Genomic DNA, 26,699 nt, shown 5'->3' on the forward strand with positions numbered 1-26,699 from the left:
GAAAGTGTATCCAATGGTATTCCATAGGGCCCACTACTGTCTTTGTATGGCAATGGCTTAATGGAGTGCACAATCATTTTGTTAAATTCATGTATTGAAAGACATTTTTGTTTTTAGGTGAAATCCTACCTTTTGGGTCTCATTGTTCTTTTGAAGAAGGAACCTGCGGTTGGACTTTTAATGGTTCTGGGCAATCCTCATGGATTCACACAAGCCTTGGTGAGAGTGGCAATGAAGATTTAGAGAGGATTTCAACTTTGCAAGTTACAAAAGGTATCCAAGCTCTTAAAATTATGTTGTCATCTTTCCTTAAATCATTTTCACTCTTAACTGTACAGTAATATACTAAAAAAGCTGACGTCTTGGGCAATAAAAGTGGCTTGTGAAAGTGGGAAAATCTCCCCTCATATGATTTGCTTGGAATTTGTAAAAATGTAAAAGTATTGAACTTAAATCCAAGGAATAATTGACAGGAACAGTTAGGTGTCATTAAATCCAATTAACAAAGAAAAGGAATCCCAGCACTCCATACAGCTTCCAATCTTTAGGATACTTTATTTAGAGAAAGCAAAAAAAGCAACGTTTTGGTCAAACAGGGCTTTTGTCAAGCTTGTTCGTGTGCTTCAAGAGGGTTTGTGCTGTCCCTTTTTTCTTGCTAGTACCCAGCTTCCTGGGAGTTGAGTGCAGAGCCATTTTTTCTTTTTTTGTTATATTAAATCGAATTAAGACAGTATTAATAGGGAGTTAAAGTTAACTTTACCATAATGATAATGATGTATTAAACCATGGGCAATGCCCCCAGTCGTCTCTTACCCGGCTCCCATCATATTCCGGTGCTCATCCTCTTACCGATGAGCAGCTAGTAAAGTCCCCCAGTGGCCTAGGGACTGTAGTCCTCAGGTTTTCCTGCCCTAGGCTCAGGCCAGAATACATCACTGCCTTGTTGAATTTCAAAAAAAGCTGCATACTCAAAATATTCATATAACGCTATGGGTAGACAAGCTGGGTAGACAAGCTGGCAAATCCAGAGATTATAAACATTTCATGACATGCCAAAAGCAAAATAAGACCCCATGGAGTCTTAGGCAGTTTATATCCTTAGTGTCCTCAATTATAAAACTCATTAATACTTAAATTATGCATGAAACCCCCACCTCTCTTTTCTGTTTGCAATCAATTGAAAACCCAGTTGTTTGCTAAATTTGCTTTCTTCCAGGGTATTTTCTACACTTGCACATAGAGAGTCAACACAGTCAAGGTAGATCTGACATGTATAGTGAAAGCCTACCAGGACTGGAGACCAACAAAGTTTGCCAGGTATGAAATGGAAATGGAACTGTTGCATTTGAGATAAAGCCATAACTCAATCATAACTCAACCAAACAGGCAGATTTATTTTAAGCTATACATAGTTATTTATAGTTCTGTAAATAGTTTTTATAGTAACATCCACCAAAGCCAATGTAGTATTTTCAAATATCCTGTCATCACTAAGTTGACTGTGTTGGAATCATATTATTGAAGGACGTCTTCCTGTCACACTTCCTGGTCTCTGCATTTTTTGAGCAGACTGTTCATGGGCATACCTGGGAATTTGCCCAAAAGTCTATGGAGGAAGCTCTATTTCCCTGGTCTCATGGCCAGTTCTATCTTTCCTCAGGCAGGGGAATGGCATTTGGCTATGCCAACTCACTCCGGAGAACGGTCACAGCCGCAGCTGCAAGTAATCTTCAGCATCCCCAAGATGGCGGTGGCCCGGGAAAAAACAAAAAAAAAGATGAAAAAGTTGGCTAGATGGTCCCCAGACCCTCTAGAGAACTCTGGCTCCACTTGCAGGTTGAATACAGGTACTGCATTCAACCATGCAAGTCAATGGAGCCTAGCTTTCTAATCACAGTGTGATTAGTAAAAATAAATTAAAAATAAAATAAAATTACCGTATTTGCTCGATTATAAGACGACCCCGATTATAAGACAACCCCCCAAAATCAAAATATTAATTTAGGAAAAAACAAAAAGCCTGAATATAAGACGACCCTATAGGAAAAAAAGTTTTACCAGTAAATATTAATTCATGTAAATATATTTTTTAAATTTCCTTTTATTTGCCAACCTGCCCCCCCCAGTTATGCCACTCTGCCCCCAGAAATGCTTTATACCCCCCTATTTGCCACTCTGCCCCATGATATGCCTTATGCTGGGTTAAAAGGCATATCATGGGGCTGAGTGGCATATAGGGGGTTAAAATGCATTTCTGGAGGTATATATGCATATCATGGGGCTGAGTGGCATATAGGGGGTTAAAATGCATTTCTGGAGGTCCAGAAATGCATTTTAACCCCCTATATGCCACTCAGCCCCATGATATGCCTTTTAACCCAGCATGTACTGGCTGCCTTGGCTTGATAGGAGTGTGATTGCTGCTAACAGCAATCACACTCCTATCAAGCCAAGGTAGCCAGTACATGCTGGAACCTGGGGATGATAGTAGTGGGATTACAGCCTCCCTATGCCATGCTACAACCCCCACCCCCCTTACACATCCATGCTATCACACACAAACACACATTCACAAACATTTAAATACTCATTCATTCCATTAATCACACATACTTCACACATTAATCACACATACTTACCCAAAAACCCTCCCCCACCCCCTTACCTGAACTGCAGATCTCTCACTCGAAGACTTCTGCAAGGGACCGGCTGTACGAGCAACTGCTCTGGCCCCGCCCCCAGAGGAGGGAGGGGGAGATAGAGTTCTGTGAGGAAGCTACAAGCTTCCTGTCCTCCTGCTTCTAACGGAAGAGACGCTGCTCGCGACCGGTAAGCAGCATGGCCCCAACCATTTTTTTGGGGTCTGATTAGAAGACGACCCCGATTATAAGACGAGGGGTATTTTTCAGAGCATTTGCTCTGGAAAAAACCTTGTCTTATAATCGAGCAAATACGGTAATAAAAATTAAAAAAAAAATAGTTAAAAAAAACAGTAAAATGTAAAAATAATTTCCCACTGATGTCACTATCAGGGGAACCTTCAAGTTGAAAAAAATGTAATTTTTTTTTTAAAAAAAGGCAAAAAAAATAAAATATATATATAAAAAATATATTTTTGTGAGCAAGTCCTAAAATTAGCACATTAGCTCGCATGGAAAGAGTTAAAATCAATTCTCGCATGGAAAGAGTTAAAATACTGGCATATTAAATCAGGGCTTGACAAATTTGTTGTGGATCTAGGCGCCAGGTAAAAAAGTTAGGAGCCAGGATTTTTTTTAAACTAACAGCTGGTCAAGAGTGATCTGATCATCATCAGCCCACTTACTAAACTCACAGCGTTTGACCTGGAAGCACCCTGGACTTTCAGGTCAGTGCTGTTTTTTTTTTTACTCTTTCGATGCTGATGTTCCATTGGAGCACAGCATTGACTGATATTTAGTCCCCACATGCTTGTGGGGACAAATGTTAACCCCTGCAATGCCACGAATGTGTCATACACAATTGTGGCATTGAAGGGGTTAACGCTGCACTGTCGCTCTCAGGGAGCGATCAGGCAGCAGGGGGGTGTTGGGGCTGGTCTCCACACTCATGTGGAGACCGAAGAACCCTCTCCCCTGTCCCTGAAGCTGCCTCTGGCAGCTGGGACTCAATTGCTGGTCTATAGACCAGCCATTGCAGGGGGGAGTCTTTGATGACTGCTGTAGGCTTCCATGCCTACAGGAATCATCAAAGGGCTTGTGGGGGCTCGTTTTTGCTGTTGCTGGTCTGCCTGGGCTTCCAGGCAGACCACCAGCAGCAGAGCCCCATACAAAACGGGAATTAACCCCTAAATGCCGCGGCATTGAAGGGGTTAACCCTGCACTGGAGCGATCAGGCAGCTGGGGGGTGTTGGGTCAGGTCCCCACACTTGTGTGGGGACCCAATAAACACACAACCCACTTCCTTGAAGCTGCCTGTGGCAGCTGAAAACACGATTGCTGGTTTTGCAGCAACCGCGTTTTCAGCCTACAGGATCACTCCGTGGGCACGGGGGGCGGGCTCTGAGTGGCTGTGCTGTCTGCCCAGACCCCTGGGCAGACAGGAGCAGCAGCGCCCCCGTGTGGTGACTCAGCCTCTTACATCCATAATTTTTTCTGGATGTAAGAGGCTGACAAAACCTAGGCGCCAGGACAAAATTCTCTGTCGCCATGGCGACCTGGCGCCTGGGATTTGTCGAGCCCTGTATTAAATGCCCATGGGGTGTCTACTTTTAAAAAATGTATGATCTGATGGAGTAAATTGAATTGGCCGGTTCAACAATGTCCCAATTAACACGGGGGGAAGGATGGCCACACATCTAATTTCCAATTAGAAAAATGCACACGTCCCAAATGTGGCCTTTTGGTTCCCCCAAAAAATGCAAAAAATGACAAACCCATGCATGTGGGGTATCACTGTACTCAGGAGATGTTGCTGAACACATATTGGGGTGTCGTGTGAGAGCGGCATATACCAGGAGCTGTAAATTCATACATAAAGTAGGTGTGTGGGGGGGAAATACACACAAAAAAATACTACTGCAACTTTGAAAAAATGCTGGTGGTAAAATGTGCGCATGCAAAGAGTTAAAATACTAGCATTTGAAATACCCTGGGGTGTCTAGTTTTCAAAAATATATGGTTTTATTGGGCACACTGAAATGGCCCGGCTCAAAGATGTACTAAATAGGGCATGGGCAGTGGATCCCCAAATGCCAAAGGTCAACATTGAAAAATGCACATGCCCCAAATGTGGCCCGTTTTCCCCCCAAACAGCCAGGCAAAATCATTCATGTGAGGTATCACTGTACTCAGGAGATGTTGCTGAACATATATCGGGGTGTTTTATGCTAGTGACATATACCAGAACCTGTTGATTCATACCTGAAGTAAAATGTGTGTGAAAAAACAAATGCAAAAAAATGACTACCACAAAGTTTGACAAAGACTGGTGGTAGATATGGTGCATGGAAAGAGTTAAAATACTAGCATTTGAAATACCCTGGGGTATTTAGTTTTCAAAAATATATGATTTGATGGGGTAAATTGCATTGGCCGGGTTCAAAGATACCCGAAATGGCACATGGGGGGAAGAATTACCAGATTTGGAAAAAATGGCTTTGAAATAGCAAAACGCTACCTGTACTTATTGCCCCATAAACTCAGGACAAATAGTAGAATCTATTTGGCAGGTTTTTTCATTACCTTTTATAGATGAGTAAAATATTTTTCAACTAAAAGTTAGAAAAAGTCTTTTTTTCTAAATTTTTCACCATATTTTATACTTTTTTAATAGTAAATAATATGATACAATCAAAACAATGTCATCTAAAAAAGCCCTTCTTGTCCTGAAAAAAAACAATATATAACTTGTGTGGGTTCAGTAAACGGGAAAGAAGAAAATTACAGTTAAATTAAATGTTAAAATGGCCATTGTCCCAAAGGGTACAAAAAGTAAAATCAGCCTTTGTCACGAAGGGGTTAAATGGCTATTCTATGGCTCATGTGAATCCAATCATAACTTAGTGACATCAGTTTTCATTCTAATTTCAGTTCAGTTTCAACTTCTTTATATATGGCTTCCTAAATGGCACCCTGGCTGTGTACGCCCTGCAAGAAAATGGGGTAGGCAACCCACTGAAGCTTTGGGAGAGAAATGGAACGCCAAGTTACTACTGGTCATCCGCAACATTAGAAGTACCAAGATTTCAGAACAGGTTAGGCTGAATAGTATATAAAAATGGATATGGGACATTCCATGTCAACAAAAGATTTGACCTTCCTAAACGTTCAATAAAATAATCATGTCATTTCCCAAAAGCTTACATCATACACTAGTTCATTAAAAGTGTCTTGCACATTTTCTTAAATACATTTTTTAAACAGTTTTGTATTTACTGATATATTTTAATTATATATTTTGATCTACTTACTATGGAATGTGTTGTGCAAACCTGAAGGAGTAAATTTAACATATGCAAAACTTTTGAAGATTTTTAACCACTTTCAGAAACTCTTTTTGATTTTTGATATTACTAATATAAATTCAAGATTTCCATTCTTTGTTTTATAAAAAAGGGTGTTATGACCAGTAATAACGTCATGTCATTAAATTAACTATTGTTTGAGCAGAAAATTTGCCAGAAAGTATTTAGGTAATTTTTTGAATGGAATGTAGAGTATATGCAGAATTTTTTTTTTCAAAATCAGGTTTTTATTGAAATTTTCAAAAAATAAAGGAGGGAGGGAGGGCAGGGATACAGAAGGAAAAAAGAGGGAGGGAGGAGGAGTATATGCAGAAATTTGACCCATTATAACCCAAAAAATAACATTATTTTTAAAGAGGAATCTGCCTTTGGGTGTTCAATTTCATTTAAGAGATAGAACAAACAGAGTGGTTGTCTATTCTTCTAGGCTATAAAATAATTACAAAAAAACGGGTTGTTTAATCAGAGTTTTCTGACATGCACAGTGTATCAGGGGACCTTCTAGCTTTTTTCTCTTGCTTTTTTCCAATCAGATTTCGCCTGCAGTTGTTGGCATCATGGGGCTGGAATTCAGTTGCACATATTGCTATTGATAATATGACTTTTGCAGTAGATTGCTTCTATACCGGTAAGCCATGGGGAATTCACATGTCCAAGTAGTCCAACCCTTCTGTTGGAAGAGTATCCATATGTTTATCTTTGATGGTTGATTGTCTACGTAGTATTTTATGAAATAGAATTAGAAGGCATAAGGCAAGCACATGCTTTTTTTACTTTTTTATTTTGTGCCAGGAAGAATAGAAATGAGACACAGAAAACATGGACAACCACTAGAAATTGAACCAATGGAAGACACTATTTTCACTCCTTTTTCTGTTCCATATCACACAGGTATTAAACACATAATTCTTCCACATGTAGTGTTCAAAAATATGTTGGATTGAGTGATCATTAAATTGCTAGTGGATTGCCAAATCTTCACTGGCACTTTTTCCAGTGTTTTGTTACTGATGTTTAAGAATAGAAGTCCAGGAGATAACAATGTACTTCTAATTCCTAATTCCTGGTTTAATTTTCCACTGTAAAAACAGAGGAAGCATCAGAAATTGAATGGGGGTTCAATTCATGTGGAGCTAGTGGACCCCGTGGGCCTACTCAGGCTCAGTGTGATAATGCATACCGAAATACCAACACATCTGTGGAGGTGGGAAAGGATGGCCTCTTTAGAGGAATACAGATGTGGAAGGTCCCTTTTACCAATGTCTACAAGTAAGTGAACTCCTAAAAGTCTGCAATGTATTTTAATATTGCTAAAAATCAGGGGCGTAACTAGAAGCCTCAGGGCCCCGGTGCCAGAATCTGTTAAGGGCCCCCCACCCCCAACCCAATCTACCCCCTCACACCATCTACCCCCTTTTCACACTATCTACCCCCTACCCCCCTTCTCACTATCTACCCAGCCTTCTCACTATCTACCCTCTCCCTACCCCACTCAGTATGCAGTGGCAAAATAATGTGTGCCTTAAGTCTGGTTTACTAGACTAGGCAAAATCCATCCTGATCTATGCAACCTCTGTGTCTGAAAATGAGAATTGTTAAAAAGCAGCAAAATTAGATGATGTAACTTAGTCAAAAGAAAAATTACTGACAGAGGGGCGCCTGCAATCCTCCTGGAAATGATTAACAACCTTTACGTTCGAAACAACAAAGACATCCCTTTTCACTTGTTGCAGACTTGCATTGGCTATATTTTATCACAGAGCTCAGTGATTGCCTTCTCTGTCGGCTCTCCTTGGGAAAGCCTGTTCTTTACCAATCATGACTTTATATTGTTTCAGGATTTCTGCCTATGGAGCAGCAGGAGGTAAAGGAGCAAAAAACCACAATAAACGATGCCAAGGAATCTTCATCTCTGCAGTTTTTCATCTCCAGAAAGATGAGCTTCTCTATATCCTGGTGGGACAGCAAGGGGAGGACGCCTGCCCAGGGGTAAACATTTAGATATGTTACATTGTGAATCTGACCCCCCTTGTTATCAAACTAACACTTTACAAATGGCCTTAAATTCAAGTTTAAAATTTCACTATTGTGCGCATGCAAGAAGGTCCTTCTTTACCTAGTATATTGGTTTGTCTTAGTCTGTCAAACCTAGTCTTGTCATTCCCCTTGTGTATATGTAATATAAAAAGCACTGCATAAATTGCTGGAGCTACATAAATAAAAGATAATAACAAGAATATCTTATTCTGTCAGCTTATTCTGTCAGTATTTCACACGCAAATGCCTTTGGTTTTCTTTGCTAGTGGCTGCTCCTGTCTTATAGTGGGCATCACTTCTGGACATGTGCATTCAACCAATTAATACCCCCACTAGCAGCTGGGTTACGGGAATCTTGTCTGTGCCAATAACACTCAAAAACTTGATTTTTTTTTAAGTAAAAGGACAATATGCATGACCAGTAACAGTTACCATTATCACAGAGAAATGTTTTAGGAATTCATCCAGAAAATCTGTGGGTTTGTGGCAAATGGGAAGAAGGTTGGACACCTTCTTTAAAAATTTTTGAACAAGTAACTCATAGTCCTTTTAATTAAATCGCTAAATGATAATTGCTCCTCTTCCTGTATAACTTTTGGGGGAAAAACTGATGAAAATGAAATGTTTTATTTGAAGTGGAGTACCTTAAACCTTCACATATTCTTTAAAGTATTCCTGTGTGGGGCTACTGGCTTACCAAGGACCATGGTCCCCAGAAATTTGTTTAGATGGGGCATATTCAATGTGATTGATAGGTGTATTGATAGATGTAAATCCAAGACACCTGGGGGAAAAGTAGTAAAGGAAATACAAAAAACATAACCAAAACATTTTCTGCATGAGTATAGTCCTGAGACTCCTGTATTTTTATAGTTATTAAAACTGTGTGCATGGCACAGGTAATCCTATATAGGCATGTTAAAAAATAACAAGAACTTGTGTCTGGATATACAAAAAGTGTGAAGTTTAATATTCCAGAGGCAATAACTTTATACTATGTGAGCCACTGTCAGCGGGCAGTGAATGTGAATAAAACTTGTCTGTTAAGGAAAAATTGCAATTTCCACTTAGTGTATTCTTGCAGCAGACGTAGCATATAGTAGTAAAACGGAGGATAAGAGGGTGAAGTTCAATTAAGCTCCCGATTTGTCAATATCTTAGAAGAATAAAGCAACTGAAGAGATATGCATGGGAGAGTCTTCGGTCATTGAGGATGAAGATCGAGAAAACAAGACTATACCAGGCTGGGCAGGAGGAGGAGGTGGTGGTGGTGGAGCTACCTACATCTTTAAGGTTGGTTATTAAGCCCTTTATGTGATATCAATCACATTGTATAACTAGCATGAAGGGTTTAATTATTAAACTTCCATCCCTTTGTTCGTATTAGTATTAATAACAGGAGAATAATTTAGCTTAGTAGTCAATCTGTAATGTCTAACAAATTAAAATGTGAATTCCCAAAGAAATAGGAGATGCAAATGATTATTCAGATAAAAGATTATGTTGGGGGATGGGGTCCGTCATAGGAGAAACAGGGGCTCAGATTGTTTCATAATGGCCCATTGACAGCTACTACTAATAATGTCTGTAATTACTTAATACAAGACATTCAGAGCATTTAATTAATTCACTCATTTATTTACACATAGGTATGTATGGGATTCACTCATGTGCGATGGCCATACCTAACTAATATATAGGTGAATGTATAAATATTTTTTCGTGTTGTGCATACAAATTGTATTCATCAGTGTGCACAATATAGAGATTCTCAAATAGTTTAATGGACAGTTAAATGGAGGTTCAAGCTAGATGAAAAATCACTGTTTATTAATATTCTTTCTATTTAGAATTTGCAAACTTTATTAAGAAATCATTAAATGATTAACACATAGCAAAGAGAAAACTAAATGTATCTTATTTTTCATGCTTAAAATGTATCTGCATTTTCATAATCCGCTACCTGTGGCTGCTAGGGACCGTCTCTACTACTTGGCATGGCCTTAGCTGATCTCAGAAAGCAGTTTGAATGATGAGTGATGAATTTGCTCTTTGGTAACATAAAACCAAGTAAAAGAAAAGCTTAAGAATTAAAAGTGATCTGTATATCGCCATAGTATACACATTCAGACAAGAAATAGTATGAATGTTTATCTTAAACAACAACATATAAAAGTGTCAGCTATATATCAATACTGGTGTTAGTATCCACAAAAGGGTCTATTAACTAAACCATGAGTTGTGATGCATGTAGTGTATGACATGTATCAGTTTGTGTGATGGTTCACTTTTAGCTGGAGCCATACTGGATCTTGCATGTGCTTCATCTAAACGCAGTCCTTGACATATTTATTGCCAATAGAGTCATACTGGGTTTGCTGCCAACACAAAGACTTTATTGATATTCATAGGAGCTGTTTTCTGCAGCACACAGAAGGCTCAAAATTGAGTAACGGCCTGTAATGCCAGATTTTTGTAATTTCAGTATTTGTAGCCCAGGTGTTTAGCATCCTAAATGGTACCCATAATTAAACTGATAAGAATGCAAGTCAATTGCTTCAGCAAAATTGTCATTTCTCTGGTTTTGTTTAAAGGAGTTAAATGGGGTGTTTTTTCCATTACTGGTGGCCGCCGGTGGAGGAGGAAAGGCCTATTTAGAAAATCCAGATGGCTTCCCACAGCTGGAGCAGTTTGAGAAAAACACATCAGTTCCTGGGCTCAATGGCAGGAGTGGAGCAGCAGGTACTAAAGGCTTGAATCTAACAAGAGATGGACATGATTGATCTCTGATACAAACAATATACAATTAAGGTTGTTTAAATCCACCAACATTCCAAATGGCCAATGCAGAACATCTTGTGGCTAGAAGGGTCTGTAGGGGACGTGACTTTAACAATATTTTGAATGTGACTTTGTAATCTATTAATATTTGTTTATGTAATTAAGGCTTTTAGAAGAAGAATAATGCTCCTATGTACATTATAACTAGAGGTTTGTAGAATACTGTGATAAATTGGTACCCAGCAAACATTTTAGAACATGGGGCATCAGGAGAAATAAAAGGACAATGGATTTATGTACCCAAGAGGGACTATCTCTCATAAACAATGACACCTAGCAAGTGTGATGGTTATCTGAGGAACCATAGTAGATGGGAACTAGAGTACCAATGGCAATCTGTGGTGGAACTTGGGAAATATATGTCATATTTTGACTTGGTTCCTGAGTCAGACCCTGCCCTTATTTTAAAGGAAACTTTGTTCTATGTATTTTACCTCAGTGAAGTTAATTTCTGTGACAGACATCAACTAAGATTGGGAGACAAGAGGAAGTTATTGCTCTAAAAGTATTCAATAACCTAATCCAGAAAATAGAAAACAAAGAATATATATATATATATATATATATATATATACTCTGCACGTCAAATGAAGTTAGATGCACCAGCGTCAACCAAGTTTTATTTATACATATATCATGGGGCAAAAAGCCCGTTTCTCAGTGTGCTGTCTGCTTCATTGTCGAATCCCATGATATTTGAGTCATACATCCTATTTGACAAGGGGACAGGTCACACATTCTGTGGTCATAACCTCGTTGTTTACAAAGGACAGTTTGGCCTTACTTGGTGTACCTATCCAACAGACAAACTACTTTTAGTTTAGTTGTTAATTTTAGTTAATTTTACAAGAACTGTAAAATGTAGGATATTGGGTATAGTAACAAATCCCTTTATTCTTTATATCAGCGTTTATATAGATATACACAGTATTGTATGGGAGGTTGCATCAAGATAGTTTGTGCATTCTCCAAAACTGACTTTAAATTTTGTTTGTTTGGCTGGTCAGAAATATGTTTAGGCCAGAATTTAGTTTTCTGCTACCTTTTTAAATTATTATTAGTATTATTATTAGTATTTCATCAGTATTCTTTAGTCTTCTAAATGCATTATCCATGTTCATAAATAGTTATCAATATATACACTTAAAAAGTCTCGGTGAAGTCCATCCCAAGGTAACTTGTTTAAGCGCACGCTCTAAACAAAACTACCCACCTGTGGCCACTGAAAATATTGGCTTTTTGCTTCAGTGGCCTTAAAGAAAGATTAGGGTTATGTTTAAAAAGTCAGGGCTAGGATCATTTTTCACATCGTACGTGCAATGAAACAACCCAGATTACCAGTGAAAAGCAGTTTGTGGGAAATTGGTCTTGCGTTGCTATAGAAGTAAATAGGAGAATATAGTAAGCTTACAATTTTTGTCCCCTAGGAGGGGGAGGTGGTTGGAGTGACATCACTGAACTACCATGGGCTGGACGATCCCTTATGGAAGGAGGAGAAGGCGGTCAGTCCTGCTACCATGCAATGGCCAAACTCCATTGGGACACATCTGGTGGCTTTGGTGGAGGAGGCGGTGCCTGCACTTCTGGTGGTGGAGGAGGAGGGTACCAAGGTAAAGCATCCCTAAAAAAAGCCAAGTCAATGAGACGCATCTTCTCTGAGTGTGATTTTCAGAAGACATGCCTCACCTTCTGTAGCCCTAAAAGCTATTTATATGCATGAGTATTCTGCATTTGTCTTCTTTTACTTAATTTATGTTATATGTCACCCCTGGGCCTTATCCAGCCCTGTATATATATATATATATATATATATATATATATCTATATATATATATATATAGATATATATATCTATATATATATATATATATAGATATATATATCTATAGATATATATATCTATATATATATAGATAGATATATCTATATATATATAGATATATATATCTATATATATATATATAGATATATATATCTATAGATATATATATAGATATAGATATATATATATAGATATATATATCTATATATATATATAGATATATATAGATATATATAGATATATATACATGCCGTATTTGCTCGATTATAAGACGACCCTCCAAATCTGAATATTAATTTAGGAAAAAAATAAAAAGCCTGAATATAAGACGACCCTATAGGAAAAAAAAAGTTTTACCAGTAAATGTTAATTCATGTAAACTATTTTTTTAATAAAAGCTATGATTGAGAAAAATATTTTGGTTTTATTTCCTTCTATTTTCTAACCTGCCCCCCCCAGTTATGCACATCTGCCCCAGAAATGTCTTATACCCCCTATATGCCACTGTGCCCCATGATATGCCTTTTAACCCTATATGCCCCATGATATGCTTTTTGACCCCATATGTGCCACTCTGCTTCCAGAAATGCCTTATACCCCTATATGCCACTCTGGCATTAAGGGGGTTAAAAGGCATATTATGGGGCAGAGTGTCATATATATGGAGGTTTAAGGCATTTCAGGAGGCAGAGTGGCGTATAGAGAGTTAAAAAGGCATTTCTGGAGGCAAAGTGGCATTAAGGGGGTTAAAAGGCATTTCATAGAGCACTCTGCCTCCAGAAATGCCTTATGCCCCCCCCCAACTTACCAGTGCTTCTGACTCCCCTGTCATGTAGCCAGGGCAGCATGTAGATATCTACGCTGCAGCCGGAAGGAGGTGTGGCTAGCAGCGGGGGTTGTCTGACCTTCCCCGGCTGTCAGAGATCAGAGTTCCCCGAACCTCCTTCCAGCTGCAGCGTAAGTTGTCTACGCGAATTGCGTAGACATCTACACGCTGCCCCGACTATGCATCGGGGACTCAGAAGCACCGGTAAGTGGGGCAGGGGGGGAGACAGGAGGATCCAGGTCCCCTGCAGCTGCGGGGGATCTGGATCTTAGTCGTCTCTGAGGTCGTCTTTGAGGTCTGATTATAAGACGACCCCGATTATAAGACCAGGGGTATTTTTCAGAGCATTTGCGCTGAAAAAAACCTCGTCTTATAATCGAGCAAATACGGTATATATATGTAAACATAAATATTTGAAAGCACTATGTCTGAGTATTATCCCATTATTTGCGTGTAGCTAGCAAAAGACGATAAAAAAACATGGATTTGAACAGTTGGGCTGACGTACCTCACAGCTTCTTTTAATTCACTCCATGACGTGTATGTACTCAAAGCCTGAGATGTGAAAGGTAAATGCTACATCATCTGTATCTTGTATGCAATAGGAGGATATGCGTCTCAGTCAGACGACATCACCACTGATGGACAGGATGGGGTTTCATTTTTTCATCCATCTGGAGAAATATTTATCCATCCCCTGGCAGGTAAGATAACTTTCTTAAACATAAAGGCAGCATGATGTTTGGGTGTGCTATTAAACATTTCGGCACAGTAAGCAAAAGCTTACTGCTGTAAGTCTATATTTGGGGTACCATTAACATTAGTTAATGTTGTTAATGGTGCCAAGAGAAGTCTTTAATATAGGCATCGAAAATTAGATAGGACTCGCCAAGCTTGTGGTACTTTGATGTAGTGGAGGGCTAAGCAATATATGGCCATATAGTTTGACAGACTCATAGACCCTCCAATACTTATGTTTTAGATGGGTGGTTTTTTAATTGTATTTGCTGGGTACGCACTGAATTCTTGTGTTGTTTTGTGTAAATTATTATTAGTATTATTATTAGTATTTCATCAGTATTCTTTAGTCTTCTAAATGCATTATCCATGTTCATAAATAGTTATCAATATATATACACCTAAAAAAAATTTAAGGTTAACCTATAATTAGTACAATAATTATTATCTTTTATATAGCTCCAACAATGTACACTGTGCTTCTTAGGATACATACACTCACTGGGCACTTTATTAGGTACACCTGTTCAGTTGCTTGTTAACACAAATAGCTAATCAGCCAATCACATAGCAGCAGCTCAATGCATTGAGGCATGTAGACGTGGTCAAGACATCTTGCTGAAGTTTAAACTGAGCCTCAGAATGGGGAAGAAAGGGGATTTAAGTCACTTTGAATATGGCATGGTTGTTGGTGCCAGACGGGCTGGTCTGAGTATTTCCTGTCATCCATTCATTTCAATAATATATGTTTTTATATGCTTTGGTTTCTTTAGTTGAGGAGAACCATGGAGGAGTGCACATTGAGTTTAACTTGAACTGTAGTCACTGTAATTCTGGGAATTGTAAGAGAGATGAAAGCCGCAAAAAAGCTGTGTGTGTTTGTCAGCCTGGGACTGTGCTGGCAAAAGACAACATCACATGTATAGGTAAGGATGGCAAAGCGCAACATCGCATGTATAGGTAAGGATGGCAAAGGGCAATGTTACCTGTATAGCTAAGGATCTGTCCCGCAATACTGCATTCAGGTGTAAATAGGTCAAGGGACTAAATCACTGCGCGGCTTTGAAACATAGCCCTTTTATTAACTCAAATGTTTCAAAAAATAAAAACATATTGTTGAATATTCAACACTGGAACATTTTTTACATTCCATTAGAATTGTCATCACATATAATAGAAATATAATTCCTTTTTACACAAGGTTACCATCTTTTTGCTACATTTCAGATTAGATTATTAATGAACACATTCTGAAAGCTTTGTCAGTGAAACTCATTATTTCATTGTTCTACTTGGGAACCCTTGTGGGAAAATCAGTTCATGAGAAAATATGACCTTTAGCTTTTTTGAAGAGTTCCCTTTAAAAAAGCACATTTTATTATGAAAGGGAAGGACCCATCAAATAAACTCTGCTCTTCCTCTGTTGCAGCTCCGAAAGGTCTTGTTGCTGAAAGGCAGCTGTCGCTGCCACTCATCCTAGCTGTCCTTGTTGCCACTGTGATCCTTGGATTAATCTTCACCTGTGGAAGTTTATCATTTGGTTTGTACCACTTTTCATAATTCTTTTGTATTTTAAGAAAAACTATAATTCCGAGCTTAGTTGGGAACTATTTACAAACTGTCAGAACTCACTTGGTTGTTTAATAAATTGTTTATAGATGTGTGTAGACGCACAGTTACTTATGTCAGTTTAAAAGGCAATATTGGTAAGAGTAGGTGATGAGATAATAAGATCAATCATTTTCCATAGTAAAACCTTTCCAACAAACACATTACTCCATGCTAGTGTTCCGTTCTCGGCGTGATGACGTGGGACAAAGAAAATGAATGCAAGAAAAATGTGCATATTGACTTTTTGTGAAAGATGATTTGTGAGCTTAATGATACAAGCCATTTTGTAATTATCTGCTTGAAATAAAATATAGATTTGCTGGCGGGATAAGATTTTTTCACATTCCTGGAAATTGACCCCTTTTATTTACTCAGTTAAGTGCCAATGGCTTGTGGGATGGAAATAAATAGTATTAACAATTAGTTCTCTCATTAAAATATCTTACATAACTATATTTCGGGTAGGGTGATATTGATCCCTTTTGCATGAGAAACTTGCTTTGATTGCTCTTCATAATGCATGCTTATCCAGTTTTGCTCCTTGTTCAGACCTCCCTTAGTCGACAAAGCATATAAGTATTAAAAATATGACTTCACTGTGACAGAATGTGGAATTAGATGATGCAAACTCAAACATTTCACTATCAATAGATCAAGTAAGTCCTTAAGTTCAAAGGGCAAACCTCAATGGGTCAATCTACACTCTACAGATTTATGGGGATGTGTGTTTCAAGAGAATAACTCTCCATAAAATGTATTCATTTTGAAAATATCTAATTCATTTCTAGAATTCAAGGAAAAATGAATGTAACATTTCAAAGGCTATAACATTTTTGCAAAGACTCATACAGACTCATAAGTTATTTCCACTAACATCTATGCCACTTGTATGCTGGGATGCAGTCTTCTAAATGGTTGGTGGCTTTTGTAGCAGAAGATGTCCGGAAGATAAGACACTCGTTCCTGCTTGGAGGTTTCCATCCCTGGAGAGATTTCAAATGACTTGATCCTTCTTGATCAGATTACTTATTTTATTTTTCAGTTTTCTGTGTCCCAAGTGAGAAACAGAGCTTAGAAAGTACTCAAATATAGCCCCAGAAAATCTAATAGAAAGCACCTTGTATAGCTTTTATATTCAGATACTTCACTGTCACCCATCATATTACTTCCCTGTAATCGTTTCTTATTGATAAGGTTTATTCTAATACCAACGCAATCACTGCAAATGTAACCATGAAGTCAATACTTATTTTAAGATGACCTTTTATAAGTTAAAACATCCATTCTGTATATCCACCAGCCCCTTTGCTACGTGTATCTTGTATCTTGTCTAAATGGTTGCTGTCTGTTATAGAAGCATACTATGACATTCTGCAAAGCTACTGTAAAACTTCATTCAGTAAGAGGGAGAAGCAGTGTAGTCCTAGAAGGGGACTGGCGTGACTTTGTGTACTGTGGAACTTGTGTTAATAAGAACAAATGGTTTGACACCGTGGTATGATTTTATTAGATATTAACAATTTCTAGATGAATATAGTATCCCAAGGCACAAACCATAAGGTGTGTATGTGTCTATTTTTCATTGTCACTCTGTGTGAATTGCACACACTGCAAAAAAATCAGCATAGACGTAGGTTGCGCATGTCATAGTGAAACATTGTTCCTGCTGGCTTTGCTACTAGCCTTTTGTTAACTGTCTGAACATTCACAGAAAGGAAAAACTATTGCCTAAAACTTAAAACATAAAAAAAATGCTGGTGGTCCACATTCTGTAAATGTCAATTTCCCTCCATCACATGCCCTTCTGTAATTGTTCTCTTCCTTTACTTAGTTTACCACCGTAAGAAGAAGCAGCTGGAAGGAGCTCGCGTTCGGTTACAGAGCACAGAGTATAAACTGAGTAAAATCCGCAGCTCAATCATCATGACTGATTACAATCCTAACTACTGCTTTGCTGGGAAGGGAGCTGGTCTGAGTGAACTGAAGGAAGTTCCACGTAAAAACATCACCCTGCTCAAGTATGTGTAAATTCACACTGACTGCCCTACTTTATATCAAGTTAAGGTGGAAGTGGAGAATGATGCGAGGCAAACAAAGATAACCTTTGGAGCTCAGCACTGCATGGTTATTCCAGTGAAAAGGAACAAGCATGTTATATTGTACTTTCTGCCTTTCTACTTCCAAACCTCAATCATCAGGTCAATGAAAATTAAAACTCTCATTAAGAAGCTGCTACTCATGCCTAGCATGATTTACGCATGAAGCCATGTAATAGACACAAGAGCAACAAGGATGGTGCCCCTGGGGCATTGGCTTAGGGGACATAGAATTGGATGTGCCAATGTAAGCTCTCTTGCCCTGTGTCTTGTGAGAAGAATCCATAAGACTCCTTCCTCTCTGGCAGATGGCCCTATGACATCTTCGTAGTCATGCAGGAACCTTTGTTTGGTCCTCATTATTATTTATGGATGTTCCTGTCTACAACCAGTCACACTAGCTAATGGAAAAGGTAGCACTATGTCTAGTAAAATAAATAAGTAGAATGCACAATGCATGGGGGCAGGCTAGGGGCTAGCCAGCATTTATGTCAGTGAAACACACATTGGGCATTTTATTTGTAGCCAGGAACATTAACAATTGCGAGGAGAAATTCTCAGCCTGTCTTAGAATTTCTTTACAGACAGGTCTAGAAAACAGTCTAGTTTTTAGAGTAGAAGTAACCTCTGAACATTCTGTGATTAGGCAAGAACTTATGTTAAAGAACCTTCTGTGGTAACTATTTTAGCCTTAGCCTTAGAAAGATAGAGGGGAAGCCTAGTGTGTGTGTGGGGTGTTTACATAAAACAGAGATAAGATTGTTTTTTTTTAAATTATTACTAATAAAAGTTAAAGTAGAGTCTTACTTTTATTTGTATGATTCATCCATTTTAAAACTATAGCATTTTCATTTAATTGATGTCTTACCTAACCACTCTGTTTTTCATCTCCTCCTAATTTTAGAGCTCTTGGTCATGGAGCATTTGGTGAAGTGTACGAAGGACTAGTGGTTGGGATTTCTGGAGATCCTAATCCTTTACAGGTTGCAATCAAGGTTAGTATGTTTTTAAAAAATATGTTTTACTCCCAAAACAGTCAAACAGTGTTAGATTCATTGATACTCCTCTATGCTTAAAATAATCCACATTTCATTTGGAAATGATGGACCCTTTCCCAAGGACCACCTCCTGATTTCACTTATGTAGCACCATTAGGTCAGCAGCTCATATGAGGGTAATGCTGCGCATGTGTACATAGACATTGCAGGAGTCGCAATGAATTCTCCCCTAGTATCAAGCCTCAGGAATGATTCCTTCTGCCTATCCATCTGTGCCATTGACTTACTAGCCTGCTGAAGAGGATTCACACTAAAAACAAGGTGGGGTGGGTAGTTATTAAATAAATGGGTTTGGAGAATATTGAAAAAAGAAATAAAACATATTTAGGTTGGTAAAATCTAATCGATTACATAAAGTTAATTTAACCTGGATAAGTGAATTGCTGTACTAATGTATTTAGTTCTGTTAAAAAACATCAATGGGGAAGACCACTTGAAGAAGTCATTGAGGAAAATGTAATTATGACATTAGTTCTTTGCTGATCATGTGCTTTACACAAAAGTTCCCTTTGAGTCTAAATATATGCGTGTAATAGTAATTAACTTTCCCAACATAGAACAAATTTGAACATCATAGAACATATTTGTTCATTATACTATAATTAGATTGTACTAAAAGATCATGATCTCTGATGTTTGAAACACACTTAAGAAAGTATTTAAAAACAGAACAATGCAATACATCTGTATAAACATGACATTTGAATTTTGATGTCTTCTGGTAAAGCTCCTAATTACACAAACCTCGAGTCATTGCAGGAATCCAACTTTTAAGTGATCCATTATTTATTTGTATGGGCTTAATACATCGACTAATAGTTTGACTTTTTCCCTTGTTTTTCTATTTCAATTCTTGGGAAATTTAATAGACTCTTCCAGAAATCTGTTCTGAACAGGATGAGATGGACTTTCTCATGGAGGCACTTATAATCAGGTAACAACCTTTCTGGTGAAACAAATAAAAAAATCCCCTTACAATCCTCTTATCTTCTAAAGGCAAAAATTGCATTTTTAGTGTAGATGTCAGAGACTAGGGAGCAAGGCTTAACGTAACATTGAGCCTGTCATATACAGCCATCGACAAGGCAAACTTGTCATTTCCAGACCAGCCCTGATGACAGCTATGAGGAAGAGTGTACTTTATGGACACAATTTCATTTACATATGATGTTTCTATATATATATATATATTACAGTGACTTTTTAGGACTATGGAGCACTGTGATGCACTCATAACCTAATCAATGTTTACTACTGAAATGTTCAAAATTTGCACTGCTCAAATAAAGACAGCTCGCCCTCAATGTTCTTCTCAAATCTAGTGCAAATTAAGCCAATTTTAATAGTACAATGACAAATGTCCTCCCAAACACATATGTGTGCCTCTTCACTATGTTATTGATAATACATGTTACATCCAGCCTGTCTAGTCACTGGTGTCACCCTGTATGTGTCAGACATTGCTGATACAATTTTTATTTAATGGTTAAAGTGCCACAACATGTCCAAACTTCTACCTCTGAGTGATAACTCCAGCATAGCTAATCTGCTATAGTGTGCCTCCCTAATTTGATTACATTGCCATTATATGCATGAAGCAGTGATGCTAAAATACTAATTATAAAGATGGGCACTCAGCATATCTCTGAGTACATTGTTTTTGTGCTGCTCTTTTAGTTTTTAAATATGTTCGTCTAGTTTTATGCTAATCTCAGAAAGAAAGAGGCTTAGATGTCATGACACTTGGCAAGTGTATAACATATCTTATTCATTTACCCAGTAAATTCAGTCACCAGAACATTGTCCGTTGTATTGGAGTGAGTCTTCAAACCCTACCTCGTTTTATCTTACTGGAGCTTATGTCTGGTGGGGATATGAAAACCTTTCTAAGGCGGAATCGGCCTTGGGTGGTAAGTCTACATTAATACATGGTGTTGTCTGTTTTCAGATTGGATGTTCTCCAGGCCTTGAATTCTTCATCTTTATCCATAAACAAGGCCTGGAGATTGGCACAGCTGGTTTCTTGCTTTGTATTTCAATAACTGGACTTGGTAAAAATGTAACATGCATGAAAATTTATTGTGGACTTATTCTTTAATAAATGAGAGCATATCATTATTCAGTATGAGTACTCATTATGAAGTATGAAAAAAGCAAGCAAATGTCCTATGATTGGGACATTCTGCTTTCTATTTGTTTGTTACTTATATCTCAGAAATAATCCACCCAATTCAGTTTATAGTTGCTTATGAGTTGTTGATATCCAATAAATAAAGCATTAAAAAAGAAGGCCAGCTCTAGGATTTCACAGCTTTTTTTATGTATCCATCACCCCTAACCTATATGAACTTTCTTAGTAACATATTAAAAAATCCCATCATGGCGTTATTCATCAATGGTTACAAATCCGCATGTATTTTTCCGTTTCATGTGTAATTGGAAAAGCAAACAATACAACAATGAAAACATAAAATCATAAAATCCTTTCTTTTTCTGTAAATAACAACAAGTATGGTTATGTACTGACATCAAATATCTGCCCTCCATTCTCACTGACTTTATCCATTTCCAGAATCAGCCTTCCTCCTTAACCATGCTGGACCTGTTGAATATGGCCAGGGATATAGCTTGTGGCTGCAAGTATCTGGAAGAGAACCAGTTCATCCACAGGTAGAGGAGAGATTTGTGGGGCACAGCTGACATATAAACTCACCCGAAATATTATTACTAATTATGTAAAGTCCTCTAGCATATATTCTAACAGATACAATGTACAAATGGAAGCTCACATTGATTAAATGTACAAATTAAAACAATAACTGCTTAAATACAAAATAATATACACATGAATTACTGATGAGGGGGGTCAAAATCTAAACCCCCACTTATAGAAACACCCCTGTCTTGTTCTAGGACTGGAATTCACAGGGTTATTTTATAAAAGGTACAAGTGGCAAAGTCTTAAGCAGATGTATAGATCAAATGAAAAAACCTTTGCTTTACTACGCTGCAACATCACAAACCAAATCTATTACAACTTTTGCAGTTTGCATATGAATTAGTACTTTAGCTTCCTAGTTAAGCCTCAGATCATAAGTACCATTTAGGTGGCAAGTCCCCTTTAACGTTTGGGACACATAGAAACACTCTGCCTGTTTGTGTCATTATTTTCATCTTGTTAAAGAGAGAAAAAAGCTGGTGTGTCAAAAGCTGGTGTCCTGGAGCTGTTTTAAACAACACGAGACACTATAGAAATGTTCAGTAGGCTGTAGAACAAACTCCTTCACTTTTCATTGCCTTGGTGTAGTTTTGTGTGTTAATTTGACCTAATTTTATCATTCCTCTGTTTTTCTGAATAGGGATATTGCAGCCCGCAACTGCCTTCTCACATATAGCGGCACCGGGCGTGTGGCCAAGATTGGAGACTTTGGGATGGCTCGCGATATTTACAGGTTAAGAAATGCTAAAAGAAACTTCCTCTTTTTACCCTATGAATTGTATAATTTATATATAACCTTATACAACTCTACAGTTCTCATTCTGGTAAGATAGCGTATTTCCAAAAGTATCATATAACCAAGTTTAGGTAGCCATTGCCTCATAAACTAATGCTTTTAGCCTGTGGGATTTAATGCACGCTTTACAGGTCTGTCCATATGTAAGTGTAAGGATGCAAGAATGGGGTGCCACCTATGGAATGCTGGTCAGCTGACAAGATGATAATATTGGCTTTATTGTGTTTTAGGGCAAGTTACTATCGTAAAGGAGGGAGAGCTATGCTACCTGTCAAGTGGATGCCACCGGAAGCATTCCTAGAAGGAATCTTCACCTCTAAAACAGACTCCTGGTAATGATGATTGGTTAAAAGTACTACTTTGATTTCAAATGAAATAAAGTGACATAAAATATTAAATATTAAAAATGTAATTCATTATTTAACCTCTCCTGAAATTATTACTAATAGATCATTACACTCTGTTCTAATTCCATAACCCTCCATATATATTAAGCAAGTTTTTTGGCAATGTGGGAAAGCTTACCTCCCAGATGGTCTTCTCAACAGGTCCTTCGGAGTACTGCTCTGGGAGATCTTTTCTCTGGGCTACATGCCATACCCATGCAAAACCAACCAAGAGGTGCTGGAGTTTGTTACAAGTGGGGGACGCATGGATCCTCCTAAAAACTGTCCAGGGCCTGTGTGAGTATTTGAGCCACAATAATAGTGCTTAATTCACTAGTTCAACACTCTGTTTTGGGCCATATTCATCACAACATAATGGGACAACCCCGCAGCACTAGGTTTGGGTTTTTTGTAACTCCATCACATACCAATAATCTTTACAACCAAATATCTTGGCAGGGTTGAGCTGGTATAACATTAAAACTAAAGATAAGACATAGCCTTATCTAGAAAGGGTGTTTAGTACATTGTCAAAGTGTTAAACTAGATGCAAGCAGTTAATGTGTGTGAAGCTAGATGTGAGCACAGTCAGTAACGGGGGAATCTAGGTTTTTAAAGTCAGAGATCCATTTCACATGTTGTTGACCAGCACATGTAAAGTGCTACACCCTCCAGTATGTATAACAGTAATTGATGCTGTTCTGCGAGTTTACACATCCCACATATTGCAGGGGTGGCATTTTACGTGTGCTGATCAGCAACATTTGAAATGGATATGTTTCCTGGAAAAAAAAATGGCTAAAAGTGGTCACCATCCTCAGTAATGAGCAGTTAAACGAGAATAGTTGTTCACTAGTAGATCAAGCTAGGTGCGGGTGATCAGTATGAAGCTAATAATGCATCCAGTAGTATGTGAAGCTAGGTGGGAATGGTCGCTACTTTATAAAGCTTTAAGTATTAGCATTAAGTAGTATGTGAAGCTAACTAGGTGAGGATACTTAATACTCTATATAACGTAAATGTGTAAACATTTAGCAGTATGTGGCTAGGTGGAAACTCTTAACAGTGTGAACATTTTGTGCACAAATGAGGGACAGCTGCATGCTGTGTTGAGGGGTCCGTCCCCAAGTATATGAGACACATTGAATATGCTCAGTAATAAAATATTACAGCCATCATTCACAGCAGATTAGGGACATTATCAAAGCGCTCACTTCTGCAGTGCCTCCAAAGACATGATGACATCAGGATCCTGAAACATATGTTTATCATGGCTGTCCTGCATAACATGATTTATTCTCTGAGCCTCAAATAATGTATCTGTTATAATTTTTTTTCTTAGATATCGTATAATGACCCAGTGTTGGCAGCACACGTCAGATCATCGACCCAACTTTTCCACCATTCTAGAGAGGATTATTTACTGCACACAGGTACAGCACACATATGCTAATTTAAATGCTATATTAATATATTGATATGAAAAACACACATGTTGTATATATATATATATTTAATCTGTGCAAATGCGTGGGTGAAAAGTTATTCTATAATGACGGTTTTAGTTTTTATGTGTGTCCCGCCAATATACAATTATAAACTCTAAATGTGACTAGTGTGACTAGGATTGCAAACATTGGCATGCTATATTTCCAATCTGTAGGTCCTTTCATGACAAAAAGATGTATATATATATATATATATATATATATATATATATATATATATATATAGTAACTAACACACAGCCTCTATAGGTGCTCTTTTACGTTGTGCCCATAATATTAACCAGTGTTGGATTCACCGAACATAGGCTACCCATCAAAAATAGAAATGTAAGAAAGGTTCTTGGGGAAAACATTGGAGTGAATTCAACACTGTATGAGCCAAAGCAGACATAAAGGCATGCCTAAAAATGTATGGTCCCTATATGGGACTGGGTGCAATTTCTCTTTGTTATGCTTTTAGCAGCACCTCTAAAAAAAAGTTTCACACTAGTCGGGCCTTTGACTAAGGAAGCTTGTGTTTGGGGCTGCCATGAAAAACATGAAAGGTCGCTAATTATGTTTCTCGAATTTCAGGATCCTGATGTCATCAACACAGAGCTGCCCGTTGAGAGTGGGCCTGCCCCCGAAGATGAAGGAAGCACAGTAATGAGGCCAGGCAGCTGTAATGGGTTGACACCCCTAATGAGCAATCCCTCTCTGCCTCCTTTGTTAGACATACAGGCCAACGAATATAAACTTGGAGAGCTTCCCCAGGAGATACTGGTAGAAAATTTGGTGGGTTGGAGCATTAAGTCACCAAATTTGCCATGCATTCGTGAATCAACAGGAGGATCATGGCTCCAATCAAATCCTATTTCCTTAACAGAGACAAAGCCCCAGGAGGCACACAAACTGAAAAACAAAACCAAAAACCTGTGGAACCCAACATACGGGTCTTGGGTTATGGAGAGTACCTGTTGACTCCCTGCACCCCAGCATAATACTGGGATGCGAAGACTCAGGTTTGGACTTGGAGGTGTGTGGGTACTGTCCCACCACTTGGGTATTTTCAGCATTTCCAAAGAAAAAACAATGCACCCCTATGCCACTTTTAACAATCATTAGCAGGATAAGGAGTGTCAAAACCTCAGACACTGCCAGACAGCACTGTGAATTATATTTCTGAAAAAAGTTATACACGGACTTGATGAAAAGATGGTGGAATGGACAGCAAACTTAATTTCCAATGATGAATTTTTATTTTGATTTTATTTTGTGTTTAGAATGGCAATAATGTGCTATGAAAAGTGACCCGTAATTATATGATTCCCTGGTTATAGGGGAATATACTTATATACAATATATAACATTTTTATACCATGTAAACCCAGGCTGTTGTGTTAAGATGCTCAGTTAACAGTCAATATTATTTTGTTATAACCAATGTAATGAAGGCATTCTAACACCTTAGCCTTTTCATATATTTACTCCCTTCATGGCCACAATACATCCAGCAGCTGAAAAATGTAAAGCAGATTAATCTATACAGCCATTACAACACATGGATTTCAATTTGAGATTGAAACCATTAATTCTGGGAAGGGCTTGGGAAGTTAATAATACAAACAAAACCATTAATCTAATGTTGAATTTAGTTGTAAAGGTGTTTGACAGAGGAGGTGGAACAGTAACTTTAATTCTTCATTCATTTTAGCTGATACTTAAAAGCTTGGTTTGGGGGGGGGGGCACATTTCACCAAAGCTACTGGCAAGTCTCTTTGGAGAGCATCAGTGCATTTTTCATTTATTGGCCTCTTATTTGTTAGCAACCTGCAAATTAAAAAAAAACAAAAAACATGCAAATAGTTTCACCCACATTTTAGGGCTTTACAGGTAGAACTACAATAAATAGATTTGATTTTTGATGTTTTGTCATATTGTGCTATTTTGTTTTGTGTCAAATATCTTCATGACTCAACTATCATGACTATAATATAAAATAACTGTAAAAATACAAACTAAAAATACAACAGAGAAATACTATTAATACTGGTTTGCAACAGTGTAATACTAATAAATATGATATGGTTGATGCTCAACTGTGTCATCTGAACATATTAAAACTACTATATTTCTGGCACTGGAATTTCCATATTAACTGGTCTCACTTTAAAAACAACCTTTCAAATACTAATCCCTGAAATTCATTGTACCTACAGTCATGTGAAAAAAGAAATTGCATCCTCTTTGGGTCCTATGGTTTTACATATCAGGACAT

General features: G+C 37.9%; 1 protein-coding gene across 1 annotated transcript in view; it reads left to right on the forward strand.

The window, feature by feature from the left end:
• Positions 1 to 25,780, forward strand: part of LTK (leukocyte receptor tyrosine kinase) — a 62,133-nt gene extending 36,353 nt beyond the window's left edge. The window contains exons 6-28 of the mRNA XM_053474455.1: positions 118 to 273; positions 1,217 to 1,317; positions 5,571 to 5,734; positions 6,538 to 6,632; positions 6,797 to 6,895; positions 7,096 to 7,273; positions 7,843 to 7,993; positions 9,203 to 9,334; positions 10,636 to 10,783; positions 12,310 to 12,492; positions 14,136 to 14,234; positions 15,042 to 15,194; positions 15,698 to 15,808; positions 17,711 to 17,897; positions 18,880 to 18,970; positions 19,903 to 19,967; positions 20,814 to 20,943; positions 21,606 to 21,703; positions 22,393 to 22,485; positions 22,779 to 22,880; positions 23,097 to 23,231; positions 24,277 to 24,367; positions 25,016 to 25,780. Of these exons, the coding sequence (XP_053330430.1) occupies positions 118 to 273; positions 1,217 to 1,317; positions 5,571 to 5,734; positions 6,538 to 6,632; positions 6,797 to 6,895; positions 7,096 to 7,273; positions 7,843 to 7,993; positions 9,203 to 9,334; positions 10,636 to 10,783; positions 12,310 to 12,492; positions 14,136 to 14,234; positions 15,042 to 15,194; positions 15,698 to 15,808; positions 17,711 to 17,897; positions 18,880 to 18,970; positions 19,903 to 19,967; positions 20,814 to 20,943; positions 21,606 to 21,703; positions 22,393 to 22,485; positions 22,779 to 22,880; positions 23,097 to 23,231; positions 24,277 to 24,367; positions 25,016 to 25,402 (3,149 nt within the window). The 3' untranslated portion in view covers positions 25,403 to 25,780. The remainder of the gene's footprint in view (positions 1 to 117; positions 274 to 1,216; positions 1,318 to 5,570; positions 5,735 to 6,537; positions 6,633 to 6,796; positions 6,896 to 7,095; positions 7,274 to 7,842; positions 7,994 to 9,202; positions 9,335 to 10,635; positions 10,784 to 12,309; positions 12,493 to 14,135; positions 14,235 to 15,041; positions 15,195 to 15,697; positions 15,809 to 17,710; positions 17,898 to 18,879; positions 18,971 to 19,902; positions 19,968 to 20,813; positions 20,944 to 21,605; positions 21,704 to 22,392; positions 22,486 to 22,778; positions 22,881 to 23,096; positions 23,232 to 24,276; positions 24,368 to 25,015) is intronic.
• The last annotated feature ends 919 nt before the right edge of the window (positions 25,781 to 26,699 follow it).

The sequence above is a fragment of the Spea bombifrons genome, chromosome 9 (assembly GCF_027358695.1).
Source record: "Spea bombifrons isolate aSpeBom1 chromosome 9, aSpeBom1.2.pri, whole genome shotgun sequence".
NCBI lineage: Eukaryota > Metazoa > Chordata > Amphibia > Anura > Pelobatidae > Spea > Spea bombifrons.